Source organism: Schistocerca nitens, chromosome 7 (genome assembly GCF_023898315.1).
Source record: "Schistocerca nitens isolate TAMUIC-IGC-003100 chromosome 7, iqSchNite1.1, whole genome shotgun sequence".
NCBI classification, from domain to species: Eukaryota; Metazoa; Arthropoda; class Insecta; order Orthoptera; family Acrididae; genus Schistocerca; species Schistocerca nitens.
The window spans coordinates 194,284,857-194,301,712 of NC_064620.1; the positions used below are offsets into that span (position 1 = coordinate 194,284,857).

General features: G+C 43.1%; 1 protein-coding gene across 1 annotated transcript in view; it reads left to right on the forward strand.

Annotated features, from left to right (window-relative positions):
* Window positions 1-16,856, forward strand: part of LOC126195185 (uncharacterized) — a 600,884-nt gene that overhangs the window by 351,131 nt on the left and 232,897 nt on the right. Inside the window, exon 4 of the mRNA XM_049933698.1 lies at window positions 10,692-10,815. Within this exon, the coding sequence (XP_049789655.1) occupies window positions 10,692-10,815 (124 nt within the window). The remainder of the gene's footprint in view (window positions 1-10,691; window positions 10,816-16,856) is intronic.

Genomic DNA, 16,856 nt, shown 5'->3' on the forward strand with positions numbered 1-16,856 from the left:
TTATAAGGCCATTCATGTTTAAACACACACGGTACATTTTAATTTTTCAATTGTCTCACACAATGCAATATTTCGCAACACTTCGTATGAGCCAGAGCTTACAGGTCGCTTAAGTTGGCAGCAATCGAAAACACACGAAAGTCAGCATGATATTTTCAATGTGTGTAGTCTTCTTTCCGTAATCGTACCTGCTGTACTGTTCAGCGATCACGTGTGTCTTCATTTCCTTCTAACGTAGATCACTTTTCATCACGTGCTCGCGCAGGGAAAATGAAGATGGAAGACATATTACTTAGAGCAAACTTCAATAGGGAATAAAGCATCGGTTAGGACATCCAGTTCTTTGAAAAGGTTTTGGCGTGCTATTTTTGAATTTATACCACAAATGAATCTTAATACACACTTTTTCTCTGTAACAACTTTCTCTCCGTTTGTGGAGTCACTCCACAATATGGCAACATATGACATAATACAGTAAAAGGAAGATAATATGCAAGTTTTTCTGATATTCGTATCTCCATCGCTCTATCTCTATCTCTACTGCTAATCGCTGAAACTGCATTATCTGATGCTCAGCATGGTTTTCCAAATGCAGATTATGCTCGGACTATATATTCACCGTGACACAGCTAATAGAAAAACACCGTAAATTCAGTTTATCAACATTTATTGCCTTCAGTGACTAAGAAAACGCATTTCATAAAATAAATCGAAACAAAGTATGGGAAATGTTAAGAAACACATGAATTTCATTTCATCTTATAATAGTTGTACATGGTTTACATATGAAAAATAAAATACAAATATAAATAGCACATGTAGTATGGCTGACATAAGGCGGGGAGTTGAGAAGCGTGGCCCCCTCAGAAAATGCCTCACAAGAATCTGTCATTATGTATGTAAAATAGCGAGAGAATACAGTCTGAATGTCTTCATCACAAACTCAGTGGTGGTTTAGGAGTCAGTCTATAGGAGTTACGATTGAAATAGACTGGGTGATTTTCGTAGTGGGTAATGCCTTCAAATATTTAGGGTGCTGTTTTACATAAGAGCAGACAACTAAATACGAAATAAGTTAGACCTATTTAACTATTTATGTAGAACTTTACGCAGAACATTTGGACAGACAGTCTACAGAGATTCTCTATTAAGGTTCCATAAGTTTATGGCTATACCAGCGTAACCCTATCGATTTGAAAACAGGACTCTTAAGAAGAGAGATGAAAAGAGAATAGAAGGATGTGAAAAGACTTTCCTTAGATACATGGCTGGGTATCGTTTGATAGATCAAAAGGGAAATGATGACAAAATGTAACTGACATAATAAATCAATATGTATTGTGAAAGATGAAACAATATAAAGCAAGAGGCAGAAGGTCTTTAGGAAGATGGCTTGATCAGTGTTGAAGGTGAAGGGATTGACCAAAAGGCCAAGTACTTTATGTAAATGATGATGATAGTTTCCATTGTCCCTCCAGTCGAAGAAAAAGCTATGTGGTTGGGGAGTTGAACTTTATTGCTGATAAATCTCCCTTAAACGACCTTTCCAGTCGTAGTCAGATGTTCATCTCCCTTGATACAACGATTCAATAAGGATCGCCATAGTTACTAGTCATCACTGCCTTAAATGTGAGATACTGTCCTATTCGGTATAAATTATGTACTTGAAATGAAAAGTTTTCGATTATCTCGCCATTTAATTGGCTTAGAATTTGAGCCATGGCGTATCTTAACAAGCAATAAGAGACAGCTCCAGCACTTCACATGTCACGATTTATTGTTCCCGTGGACTTCTTTAAAGACGAGTCGTACACTCGTCTCTGCAGTCAGTGGCGAATGCCTTCAAACTTCTGTGGATCACCTTGTAAAGCTTGAGAAGAATGTCCAATTGGCGGCTCGAGTTCTTCCACCTTATCCAGGAGAGAGCTGTACGCTTCACTTTCGAGACGACACCAGACACCATATTCTCCAGGATTCTGGTCTCTTTATCATGGACGTCGATATGCAGGCTCTCCTCAGTCCATCCGGCAAGGTCCGTAATGGCGCGTTAGATACCGTATTTACATCAGCAGCAAAATGTGCCGCTGCCTGATTCTCAGTCACATGCCATGGGAGAAATTTGAGCTGAGTTAGAGAGTTCACGAAATTTCAGATATATTTCGACTGATTTGCACAATATTTCATACAGAAATCATTGTGGGCACACATCCGCAGTTCCATAACCCACAGATCGTTTGTGCATCCAAGTCTCCTAGAACTTTTTGATTCCACTGTCCTAATTCGGTCTCAGTTTTCAATATTAGCTGTGGCGAACACTGTAAATCTTGATACGAACGTTTCGCAATTAGCGAACTAAATAGACATAGAGAAGAACAAAGCAAAAATAACTCAAATGCTATATTTAAAATTAAGCGAAGCACGAGTAGGACTCGCGAGTAGGACTCGCACTGAGGTTTCCGTACTAACTTAATTTTATGAATAGATAAATCTCGATGACTCTTCCCTGTCATAGATATCGATACTGGCAAGAGATCGGTCTCAGGAATTTCAAGAGCGTTTCAACATCCCTATGGTAGTTCCTGAGGCTTACAAACAGAAGCGAGCAAGGGACATCAGTTTACATATGCAGAGAGAGATTTGATAAAATAGGTTTTATTTAGTTACTACTAAGCGATTACAACTTACATTTTATGTTTCCCTACAGTAATACTTTTCTATTATGCTTTTGACGGAGGTCGAATGCATTATAAGTCTTGACGACAAAAAGATATTTTTTAATGTTTTAATAACAGTTTAACACCTTTCGGACTTTTTATTTCTACTGTGAAACATTGGATTTTTTCGAATTTCATGATTATAGATCAAAGGGAAGTACAATTTTTGTCTTGATGAGTAAGTGTGCGAGTATCAAAATATGTCATATCAATGTCTGTGCCTTTTTATTGCGTTAACAGAAGCTTAGAAGGTTTACAGCGCCAAGGGGCAATAGAGCTTAGTCTGTGTCAAAAATAACAATATGGTATAACCCGTTCCAGAGATAAAGGAGTCGTCACAGACAGACGGAGAGACATTGGAATAGCAAATGCCAAAAAATTTTTTCTTGTGATACAACTACAACTTAACAATGTTCGGATTTTTCCTTTAGTTTTACTGTGGAACCTAGCTCCTTGACTAATGTCATGATTCCAGGTCAACGGGAAGTTTTGATGACTGAGTTGGCGAGTATCAAAATATTTGTCATGAGTGGTCGCATCTTTTGATTGAATTGACTTGTACGGCTTAATTTTTTCAACCGTCAGGGGACCATAGGCGGTGGTGGGTGTCATACATTTCAACTTAATGCTTCTACCCGTTCCTGAGAAAGAGGATTTTTAACAGTCGGACAGACAGACGGACATACAGGCAACAGCGTGATCATTTAAAGTTTTCATTTTTACCTACTGAGGTACGGAAATCGTACAGCATTAAGTCAACTCAAAACGAAATATCGTTTACGGCAATGACTGATGGTCTCTTCCCGGAACTGATAAGAGCAGTATAAATGCATAGTGATATTTTTGAGTTCTCGTTAATAACGATCTCCGGACCTTTGAGGATCAGATTGAAAATTGAAAGTATAAGAAACAACAGCATGTAGAAGAAATGGAAGTTTATGTTCAAATATAACAAACTAAATTACATCAGAAAATTACAATACGGCTGCAGTGGGTTGATGCATACAACCGCAACGAATACGAGAATGACGAAAATCATATCGTCATTAAACTGTTCGTGGAGACACAAAATGGGACAATATCCAGTGTTGATAACTGATATTGATCCTTCTGATGACGGTGCTGATTGAATACACTGGTGTGCAAATCTGTGGAAATCTGAAGGACGAATCGAACATTCGAATGATGTTACTACAAAGTACCATAGGTTGATGAAACATTGACCATACGTAGAAAGATTTGCCACAGTACAGTACGGTATAAAACAGAGGGTAACTTAAAGAAGTATGCAATGCGGCGAAGAGAAATTTACTCAGACAAGATAATTACACTGATGTCACCACGATTCAACCGATTCGAGAATGGCTTGCCAGAGCGTGTGATCACCACGGATAGTAATCTATGCTCTGCAACGAGCACGAGTGATACCTACAATGTATGTAAGTTCTTCCCGTAAGGCCCTCCTTTCTTCCACCAGCGTTGTTGATCACTGCTGGACGTTCGTTGATGCATATGGACGTGCTGCAGTAAGACTCCCCAACTCACACTACACGTGATTGATGGAATTTGTCTGGGGAACTGGAAGACAACGTCATTCACCGACTACCCTCTAGTTCCAAGAGTTCCTCCACCTGCACTGTTCATTACGGTGGAGCATTGTCGTCCATAAAATTGAAGACAGACCCGAATGCATACCCGAAAGGACACACGTTAGAATGGACTACATTGGCACACAATTGTAAGTCAAAGGTTTGAGGGTCATTACGACCACGCAGTCATGTCTCACCATAGCATAACAGCTGGACCATCAAACGTATCACGTTCGGCCGTGCTGGACGTACGATCATATCGCGAGAAGTGTAAACATACATAAAAAACTATTCACTAATAACGATCTCCGGCCTATTGTAATATCCAGTGATTCATCGTGAATCGCAGTGACTTCTTGGGAATTATTGTGTATTCCTTCCAGTTGCCTCCTACAATACACACTTCATGACAGAATTAAAGGATCACTTTATTTCCTAAGCCCCGTGACTGTCTCCCATTCCGACGTGTAAGTTTCAAACTGGCTCAGAGGTGCCTAGAAACTCCTCTGCAACAACAACGCGGGGCCGTTCGACCTCAACCTCCGGCTCGAGAACGCTTCAAACAGCAAGATGTCTACACATGCGAGAAAAGAGGCCAGAGCTCAGAAGTTCAAGTTACGTGTAAGGTGGGTTAATGACGACACGTTGCCACCAAATTTCACAACAGTTCTGCCCAGTGCCATCGTAGTGCACGTGTCAAACGGCGGGGAGGTTTCCACAGCCCCACTTCTAAACGTTCCCCACCTTCTTTTGGTGCCTCTACAATGCAGATCAGAACCACGGTGCCTAGCGTTAAAATCAAGGGTTTACTTGTGGATGGTCGAATAAAGTATTTCAGACACATCACCATTCAGAATCGACACAAAAAGGCCTCAGAGGACGGCATAAAGGGCATCAATGAAACTATCCCTTTCTTTGGGACGTTGATTCCCACGTATTGCCCAGTTGAAAATGACAGTTTCCAACGAACTACAGAAAGACGTTCCATACACTCTTTCATGCTACTGACACCTCTCTGACACTTCAATCCTGAAAGGGCACCGTTTGTTAGCAACCGCAATTGTCCACAACCTTTCTACGAAATGTCTCGTTGTTTCGATGAATGCGCCAGTGCTCCTTTCCTCTGTCATCATGCAACAGCAGGACGTGAAACAGGAGCTGCTTCTGATCATATTAAAGTTTCGTGGAATGGTTTTTAACGATCCTTAGTGGTTCACAACGAACACCAAAGAAAAACTGCGATCGCACTGCACTCTAAGGGGTGGGACCGCGTTCACTTTATATACTATCACACGATGTCTTTACATAAGGATTGAACCTCCCAGGAGGTGTCACAGTGTAAAAGTTTGTCAGTAAGTGGTCTTCTTGCCCATTGCACTGCGAACTATCTTTTTCGAACGAAATGAGTGTGTGTGTGTGTGTGTGTGTATTTGCCAGAAATATTTTCGTCGACCACTCGTAAGAAAACCCCACGATTTCAACGTTGGGCGTCGCAGATCTGACCTCCACAGCAGAGCGCCAAAGAAAAAGGAGAAATGTGGTTAACAGGCGGTCTGACGACCTTTCCACCGAGTGACAAATCCTCGCTGGCCTTGAAGAGAAATTTGGCGAAATATGGTGCCAATGTGACATAAGATATCCATCCTAGCGCTACCCGAACATGAAATTCTCAGCTGTGGCCGTCTTTTCCCCATGTGGCAACACCCCACTGTTTGAAGCGTCTCTGAGTCCGAGAGTGAAGGCGCCGGAACTCACACTTTTGCGCCGTCACGGAGGAAGGCTGTAGGAAACTTTGAGGCAATTTTCCAACTTATAGTCCACATGGTAGACAGTTAAGGGGTTTCAAAAAGTGATTCCTTAACTTTGTTACGCAGTGTACCGCAGCAGTTCTTTATGCGTATGGACTAAGTTTCATAGAGCTGCACTAAAGAGTCAAAGAGACTGGTATACCTGCCTAATATTGTGTACGGTCCCCGTGAGCACGCAGAAGTGCCGCAAGATGAAGTGGCATGAACTCGACTAATATCTGAAGTAGTACTGGAGGGAACTGACACCATGAATCCTCCAGGGCTCTCCAGAAATCCGTAAGAGTACGACGGGATGGATATCTCTTCTGAACAGCACGTTGCAATGCATCCCAGAAGTGCTCAATAATGTTCATCTCTGGGGAGTTTGGTGGGCATATGAAGTGTTTAAGCTCAGAAGAGTGTTCCTGGAGCCACTCTGTAGCAATTCTGGACGTATGGGGTGTCACGTTGTGCTGCTGGAATTCCCCAAGTCTGTTGGAATGCACAATTGACATGGATAGATACAGGTGATCAGAGAGGATGGCTATGTACGTGACGTATCTAGGCATATCAGGGGTCCCGTATTATTCCAATGGCACACGCCCCACACCATTACAAAGCCTCCACCACCTTGAACAGTTCCCTGCTGACATGCATGAGGCTGTCTCCATAACCGTATACGTCCATCCGCTCGTTACAAATACACTCCTGGAAATGGAAAAAAGAACACATTGACACCGGTGTGTCAGACCCACCATACTTGCTCCGGACACTGCGAGAGGGCTGTACAAGCAATGATCACACGCACGACACAGCGGACACACCAGGAACCGCGGTGTTGGCCGTCGAATGGCGCTAGCTGCGCAGCATTTGTGCACCGCCGCCGTCAGTGTCAGCCAGTTTGCCGTGGCATACGGAGCTCCATCGCAGTCTTTAACACTGGTAGCATGACGCGACAGCGTGGACGTGAACCGTATGTGCAGTTGACGGACTTTGAGCGAGGGCGTATAGTGGGCATGCGGGAGGCCGGGTGGACGTACCGCCGAATTGCTCAACACGTGGGGCGTGAGGTCTCCACAGTACATCGATGTTGTCGCCAGTGGTCGGCGGAAGGTGCACGTGCCCGTCGACCTGGGACCGGACCGCAGCGACGCACGGATGCACGCCAAGACCGTAGGATCCTACGCAGTGCCGTAGGGGACCGCACCGCCACTTCCCAGCAAATCAGGGACACTGTTGCTCCTGGGGTATCGGCGAGGACCATTCGCAACCGTCTCCATGAAGCTGGGCTACGGTCCCGCACACCGTTAGGCCGTCTTCCGCTCACGCCCCAACATCGTGCAGCCCGCCTCCAGTGGTGTCGCGACAGGCGTGAATGGAGGGACGAATGGAGACGTGTCGTCTTCAGCGATGAGAGTCGCTTCTGCCTTGGTGCCAATGATGGTCGTATGCGTGTTTGGCGCCGTGCAGGTGAGCGCCACAATCAGGACTGCATATGACCGAGGGACACAGGGCCAACACCCGGCATCATGGTGTGGGGAACGATCTCCTACACTGGCTGTACACCACTGGTGATCGTCGAGGGGACACTGAATAGTGCACGGTACATCCAAACCGTCATCGAACCCATCGTTCTACCATTCCTAGACCGGCAAGGGAACTTGCTGTTCCAACAGGACAATGCACGTCCGCATGTATCCCGTGCCACCCAACGTGCTCTAGAAGGTGTAAGTCAACTACCCTGGCCAGCAAGATCTCCGGATCTGTCCCCCATTGAGCATGTTTGGGACTGGATGAAGCGTCGTCTCACGCGGTCTGCACGTCCAGCACGAACGCTGGTCCAACTGAGGCGCCAGGTGGAAATGGCATGGCAAGCCGTTCCACAGGACTACATCCAGCATCTCTACGATCGTCTCCATGGGAGAATAGCAGCCTGTATGGCTGCGAAAAGTGGATATACACTGTACTAGTGCCGACATTGTGCATGCTCTGTTGCCTGTGCCTATGTGCCTGTGGTTCTGTCAGTGTGATCATGTGATGTATCTGACCCCAGGAATGTGTCAATAAAGTTTCCCCTTCCTGGGACAATGAATTCACGGTGTTCTTATTTCAATTTCCAGAAGTGTAGATACGCTCGATACAAATAGGTACGGGACTTGTCAGACCAGGCAACATGTTTGCAGTCATGAACAGTCCCATGGTGGTGTTGACAGGCCCAGATGAGACCTAAAGCTTTGTGTCGTTCAGTCACTAAGAGTACACGAGTGGGCCTTCGGCTCCGAAAGCCCATATAGATGCTGTTTCGTTGAATGGTTCGCACGCTGACACTTGATGGAGGCCCACCACTGAAATCTGCAGCAGTTTGCGGAAGCACTGCACTTCTGTCACGCTGAACGATTCTCATCTGTCGTCGTTGGTCCCTTTCTTGCAAGATCCCTTTCCGGCCGTAGCATTGTCGGAGATTTGATGTTTTAGACGATTCTTGATATTCACGGTGCACTCATGAAATGGTCGTATGGGAAAATATCTACTTCATCGCTACTTAGGAGACGCTGTGTCCAATCGCTCGTGCGTCGACTATAACACCACGTTCAAACTCACTTATATCTTGACAACCTGCCACTGTAGTAACAGTAAAGGATCTAACAACTGCACCAGAAACTTGTTGTCTTATATAGGCATTGCTGACCGCAGCGCCGTATTCTGCGTGTTTACATGGCTCTTTATTTGAATACGCATGGCTATACCAGTTTCTTTGGCGCTGCAGTGTACATGACCTCTGCACACCAAGCAGTTTTAAATACGAGAACACTTATTGTACCAACTAGTATCCACTAACGACACATTACTCTCTCAGCTTCATTTTCAGCAATATACGATGAGCGGTGTGCTCCGAAACACTTGCGCGTGCACCATTATTGTGCTCTTTCGGCGTAGATGACACACATCACATCCATCCTATTTTACAAAACAGACAAGCCTCCGACCCCAGTTCTGTGAACTGGAACGTCCAGCCATTTAGAGCCTATTCAAAATGGTTCAAATGGCTTTGAGCACTATGGGACTCAACTTCTGAGGTCATCATTCCCATAGAAAAAAATGGTTCAAATGGCTCTGAGCACTATGGGACTTAACATCTTAGGTCATCAGTCCCCTAGAACTTAGAACTACTTAAACCTAACCAACCTAAGGACATCACACACACCAATGCCCGAGGCAGGATTCGAATCTGCGACCGTAGCAGTCCCGCGGTTCCGGACTGCAGAGCCTAGAACCGCACGGCCACCGCGGCCGGCTAGTACCTTAGAACTTAAAACTACTTGAACCTAACTAATCTAAGGACATCACACACATCCTTGTCCGAGGCAGGATTCGAACCTGCGACTGTAGCGGTCGTGCGGTTCCAGACTGTAGCGTCTAGAATTGCTCGGCCACACCGCCCGTCTTAGAGCCTATTAGAGCCTCCCTGTCCGTCTACCATTTTCCGTACATTCTCACGACAGTACCACGTGAACATTCGACCAACTTTGCCATTTTCGAGATATTCATTCACACGCTCTACGTAATAATAATCTGACCTGTGTTAAAGCACGTATATCAATAGATTTTCCAATTTGCAGCCACATTTTTGTTAGGGCGATCCCCCATCCGTGTCACGTGCCGGCAACGCCAAAGGCGACATCCAACGTCACGTTGGGCAGTGGTCATAATTATTTTCGGCCATAATGGTTACGTTTGTGAACCGTGACTGTGTGGGATAATTATTTATTTGTAATTTCTGCCACCAGTCACTTTTAATTATTTTGTGCTTAATCTAACATAACACAACACGATTCGAACATCTTCTGTTCATCATCGTGCATTTATATACTGACAAAATACAAAGTGCAATAGTGTAATGCTACTGAACAGTTCCGCCATTACACCAGTGATGCAAGTGAAGGTACAAGGCGATAAAATCGTAAGTGATCAACTCTCATATAAAAGCCTTTCACACGATTTCCGCAACACATAACTGGTGCTAATCTATCTACATCCTATGCAGGCTGTGATGTCATAAATAACCAACAACAACAAAAACCTGCAGAAGACATCACTGACATCGATATCTGACCATCCACGCCCCCCCTCCTCTCACTCAAATGCCAAACCAGCCACTACTGTAACGAACAATGGACAAAAAGTTCTAGGTTAATTTAGTTTAAGATAATTTATCTTAAGTAAAATTTCTGTGTATGTATGTGTAAACGCCTGATTAAGAACAGAACATGTTCGAAACGCGTTGTATTACATTAGATTAAACAAATGAAAGTAACTGGTAGCTGATATTATAAATAAATAATAAGTGGTCGCAAAGTTTGACTTATTAGTTTATATTTCTGGTCTCCAGAATAACACATTCAGACAGCCCATAGCTCATGAAATTCGATAACTATGTATTAAATATGATATCTTTCCTGAGTAAACATTCTTCTTTTTTCCTGAAAATAAAATGTTAAACTGTAAATCTGACAGTAACGTTTACCCTCAGCAGCTCTTATTTATTTTTCGTTAGAGACGATCCGGTAGTGACTAACAGCGACACGTGTTTCCTGCTCCAGGGTGATGGCGTTCGTGCAGAAGGCTGTGGCGCGACTGTACGAGCCTGAAGAGAAGCTGCTGACACTGCTGCAGGACCTGGGCCGTAAGCACGTCTCCTATGGCGCCAAACAGGAGTACGTGGATGTGAGTACCCTCCAGGTGTACGTTCTACTCCCAGGCTCCTGATGAGGGGATATGTGTGTGTGTGTGTGTGTTACTCAATATATATATATATATATATATATATATATATATATATATATATACATTGGGGCGGGGGGCGCAGGAAAGGCCATGCAGCAAATAGGAGTTACGGATGTGCCAAGTGCTATGTTAACATAACTGCATTTTCCACAATAAAAGAACAATTGGAGTTCGACGTACAAACATACCTTAATATAAAATAAAAACACAAAATAACGGACACCATACTACCAGCAGTAGTTATAAGAGTGCCAAGTTAACAATAGCGCAATTTTCACAGGTGTGAAATACAAAGAGAAGTAGATAGTGTAGATTAAAAACGCAACATTACGACAGTTTTCGAACCGGACCGGCTCCATAGGTTAATGACATCCACAGCATCTCGTAATTGAAAGCTGGACAACCCTGTGCACACAAAGATAATTTGTTAATGCAAATGGTAATGCAATAACCCAGCACTGCGTGTGATCTACATCGGTGGCGAGAGAGGTCCAGAATCTTCATCTAACAGGTTGGCAGACAGATTTGTGAGACAACGCCTGGATGCAGCATCATAATTAAGAGCGTTGTCGACAGTCAGTATGAACTTTTTCCTTTAAAATTCTGGATACATTTCGTGTTACACTCATTTATACATTCCTCTTAATGTTTTCAATGCAGTACAGTCTCAAAAGTAATTTAGCTAAGGTACCCATCGAACAACTGTGTTACAAGCCGCTTCCGAGCGTTCATTATTACTGTTGAGATTACTGCAAATGTCGCTGTACATCGTTCACAGTTAAATCGATCACAGAATTTCGCTGTTGAACTAAAAATTGCTACAAAACATGTTCAGTTATCGTTTCATCTTATTCGCTGCCCATAATTCTGAAGTACAATTAGGTCGAAAGCGTGCTACTGCTTGGAAAATAATCATTTACATTTGTCTTGGATGGTTGTAACAAAGTAAACGACTCTTATTTCAAAGAAAATGACTTAGTTTTGTACTCCTTAGGAAAATACAAACATAGGGAACTACCTCGTCAGATTTACCACGCCTGAGAACAAAGTTCCGAGACTAACTTCATTCCCAGTGTCTGAGCAACGCCGGCGCAGTAACTACAGCGGCAGGTTGAAGTAACAACTGCAAACAACAGGTACGAATTCGACCAGTCAGTTATAACCACGCAGTGTTAAATAGTGGACGTGCGCCCTTTGAGTGTCAATATTATCACGTTACAAATCGCAGTGGATCAACATCTCTAAATTTCGAAAAAGAAATATGTGCAAAGTTTGTCCCACACACCTTGTCTCCCGAACGAAAACAACGATTTGTGGACATCTGCCCCTACTGAAACATCTTGTCTGTAAACAATGATGAAGTGTGAGAAGACTTAGTGTCAGCAACATGGACCTTGACAAAACGATGAACTGGAGAAATTCACATTAAAGTTAATGTTTTCACGGTGTAGCTGCCGTTCAGACCATTGTGACTTGCAAATGAACTTCGTTCCAAAGTCCTCGAAGAAAAACTTTTCTGACAGTTTTACATGGTTGTGTCAAAGTTCAGTGCAACTGGTTTCGTTCTTTTTTTGTGCCGTGAATTTGTGCCGCTATGAGACTAAATGTTGCAGCGAAAAACTGGTGCAAAGGTCTTGGGCTCATAAGAGCCTTGTATTGGCCAGTGGGTGAGCGAGACGGAGTAGTTGGACCTTGGGTTGCTAGCATTGGCACGAAATGGCCTTCATTCCATCGAGGGCAAGAGACAGCAACCCGGAATTGTCTTTTGGAGGGTAGAGGCTGTTCCTGATAACGTGGCGTGCCATGAGCAAGGCCGTCCAGGCAGTCTGGTGTTCGCTCGCGGAGCGGGTGGTGGACGTATGCCGTGAACTGGTGGAGATCCTAGAGCGAGAAGCTTTCTCCAAGCTTGTATCCGAGGAGCTATGGACGAAATTAATGATCAACAAGAATAATAAGACGCTTTTCGGGCACTTACAGCCCAGTGGGACTGTTGGTATATTTTGCCTGGCGAGAGGACAGCGACTGCACTGCAGACGCAGTCTGGGGCCTCCCGATTAAAAGACAGTCACTCTTTTGATTGGTCGAGTGGTGTCACATTATGTACAGTGGAGACTATAGGCTGTGCATTGAGTGTATCGTATGATCATTAATATTAGGCGTGATCGGCCCTTGGCACAATGCAATGATAATGGTAGTATGTGGTGACACGCTGGGCGTGCGGATGTTCCCTCTTTATGAGAGCAATATTGATTTTGTTATTTGTACGCTGTGAGCTTGAATGATTTATACGTGCCACTAGCTGCCCTACCAGCGTTGCCCGGGATATATAATATCTGCCATACAAAGTCACTGGCCTGTGCCTTGTTGGTGCTGATAGCGAATGAAGTAGCATGGTAATCTTCTGTAGACGAAGCTCTGTTCGCTCCAAAGTTTCCCTTGCCCTAGACGTAGAAGTTCTCAAACGCTCACGGTGTAGAAGAAGCTCCGTTTCCGGGTGTTTCCGACGCCTGAATAGCATTTTGTCTTTTAGCCGCAGCGCTTTTCTGACGAATAAACTTCCTTCTCCTTGGCGGCGCTTCATTAGGTGTGAACTGATATCTGCCTTAAGTAAACTTATTGCCTTCTAGTTCTAGCTGATGTAAACAAGTCAGAATTTTAAAGTACTAAAATTAGCACAGTCACATAAGAAATGGCGATGTAAACGACTTTCAAACTTTCGCTTCTGGAGGAAATTGAGTTGTACTTTGTTATCAGTGTTCGATCAACAGATGTTCGATAAACAAAATTTCGATGATTCTGTTAAAATTCGACAGGAACTGATTCAGTTTCTGTTAGCATTCACAATTCATTTCTTGAAGAAAATTTTGGCAGACTTTAATTTCCCTGTACCAAAAGATGATAAGGTGCGTTATCTGTTGTTACATTTTGCTATAAGTATTTCATTGGGGTTTTTAAAAAAAATTCTTCTGATATTGTTTCAGCCCAGTTCTCACTGTTTCAGGTAGGTAAGAACGTTCAGTAGCCTAGATCACATAAATATTTCTTAATTCAAGACCATAGGTTTCGACAGACGTTGATGTCATCTTCAGGTCTTAAAATAAAGTTTTGCATGTGAAACGTGTTCATTTTACGTTGAACCTCATGCCAAGCTGTCATGTGGGTAAAGATACTCTTTTTGGGTGAGGTCCAACGTGTAATGAACATGTTTAATAACAAAAAGGTTTTATAAGACCGAAAATAACAGCAAAGTCTATAGAAACCGGTTGTCTTAAATAAAGAAATATTTATGCAATCTAGGGTGTTGCATGTTTTTAGCAAGTAAAACAGATCGCTCCTTCGGTCTTCTCAAATAATAGGGTGGTGCTTGAGCACGAATCGAAGAGTTCGGAAAGTTTACGTAACAGTTTTGGAAATCACGGGTTCTGTTCAATCTGTTGACCTGCCCAGGATGTAGTGACTTTTGTTGGTAATATATCCACAACTTGTCTTAGCGTTTGTATTAAACTGTGGAGTTTAATAATAAAAATAACTGTGAAATAAGGACCACAACATCTTCTAGATTTCTAAGGTATGTGTCACACGTAACACAGGCAACTAATCAACAAATACGAGTCTGTAATCATGTTTATGTCAAATTCTCGAGCGTTCGCTCGTCCCGCGATTTAGTGACATCCTATGACACTATTTTCAAGACGGATATTGCTGCTGTAATTTATTCTCGCACTTAGAATTATAGTCACTTTACCATGATATATTTCGTTTGCTAAGCATTTATTTTTTGATTAATTTTCTTCGTTGTTTCATGCGAGTGTGTAGATTTTTTCAAAGATTTTTGGTAACAGCCTCTCCCCTTTGTATATTAGATACAGACATTTTTCAAGTGAGATTACGAAATCCTATGTAGACAGTGGTCTTCTTTTTTGCCTTGAAGGTAACGTGTGCAAAATTTTACCAAATGAATTACAAACAAACAAATAAACAAACAAACAGCCTTCTTTTAAATGTATTGATTGTACAGAAAGTGATCCTGTTATTATGACTGATTTTGTTTAAATCATTGTATCGAAAATTACCTTATTATATTACCATATTAGAGTGATCTGTTTTATCTCGTATTGTACAGAACATTACGTTAAGAAACCTTCCGCAAGCAGACTCATAGATGGTGAATTGTAGCTGTGCTTCTGTAAATAGTTGTTAATGGGAGTGGTCGTAGATGTATATTTAATTGTGTGGTTACGCAAGTAGTCTTAGTTATATCACAGAAATGTGTTCTAGTGATTGTCCTGTGATTAATTTCAGAAAGTAATGGCGTTATCAATTTTCTGCTTATGAGACCGGAGTTTCTCCTGGCGTATACAACTTTCAAAGGCGCTGACTCGAATGCACGTTCCTCGAAGCCTTTGAAACCCGCCTGGTACTTTAGATATGTTGACGATATCTTTGTTGTTTGGCCTCATGGCAGGAAGAATTTGAATGCCTTGCTAGAACATCTGAACTCGGTCCACCCGAACATTCGTTTTACGATGGAGGTGGAAGAGTACGGTTGCCTTCCCTTTCTTGACCTGTTGGTTAGGAGGAAGGATGATGGATCATTAGGACATGCAGTCCAGATGAAACGTACTCACATCGCCTTGTACTTAAATGCTAATAGTTGTCACCATCCGGCTCAGCGTGAAGGGGTACTTCGTACCTTTGTACACAGGGCAAATGTCGTTTCTGACGCTGAGTCTTTGCCAGCTGAGCTGTCCCATCTTGAAGTTACATTTCGTCTAAATGGTTATAGCTATAGACAGATTGAGCGGGCGTTGCGCTATCGACCAACTGAACATCGGGTGACTGATGATAATTCTGAGTCGACACCTAAGTCTATGCCTTCCTGCCTTACGTAGGAAGCACTTCCAACAAGATCGGTTGTATTTTACGGAAATACGATGTGAAATGTGTTTTCCGACCTCAATCTAAAATTAGTGCGCTTTTGAGTTCTGTTAAGGATGATCTTGGTCTGGGTAAGGCGGGTGTATATTGCATTCCTTGTAGCTGCGGCATGGCATACATTGGTCAAACTATCAGGACCGTGGAGGACTGATGTACTGAGCATAAACGGCACACACGATTACTGCAGCCAAGTAGATCTGCTATTGCCGAACATTGCTCGGATACTGGTCACCCAATGTTATATAATAACACCGAGATATTGGCATGCACGTCCAGATATTGGGACAGTGTTATTAAGGAGGCAGTTGAGATTAAATTAGCGAGCAACGTCGTTAACACTGATGGAGGATTTTGTTTAAACTCTGTTTGGAATCTGATTCTCTCCCTTGTCAAACAATAGAGGGACCGAGTCAATGCTACCTCACCTGCGAGTTCATAGTCTCACTGTCCATAGCTCTGACTTTGGTCGTCTTTGATGGCACTAGTGTTCAGTGTGTGTGTTATCTTTCCTGCATCAGTCCGAGAACCGAGGTTTTAAATTTGCATGTACGTCGCCTGTCCGTTGCAGTCTACCTTGAAAATGGCGGAGTGGCCTCCCGCCGAAATATCGGCGGATGCTTAAAGTGTTATCTGGCTGAATTCCCGGAAGTTATTTGAAAATTTTCTGCTTGAGAACTGAGGCCAGATATTCTAAGCTGTTATTTATTGTAAATTACTTTCGGCCCGAATCTATTTTCTGGGGTGAAGTTGATTTCAACTTTGTTTTTCTTGAGTAAAAGGTATTTTATATTGTTTTTCTCCTGAGCCCTATTCCACTACAACCCGAATTTACGCATCACTATTAATCCAGGAAGACCACCTGTTGCTTGTAGGCCTCACCAAGAAGAGCTGTCAGCGGAAGACAAATTGCACTGGTACTTGGTACATCTCCAAGTTCAGCATGAAGGATACTTTACGAGCAACTCATGTATCAGTATTATCTTCAACGTGTGAGGGCCTTATACCTGCCGATCATGCATCACATGATAACTTTTTCCAGTGCT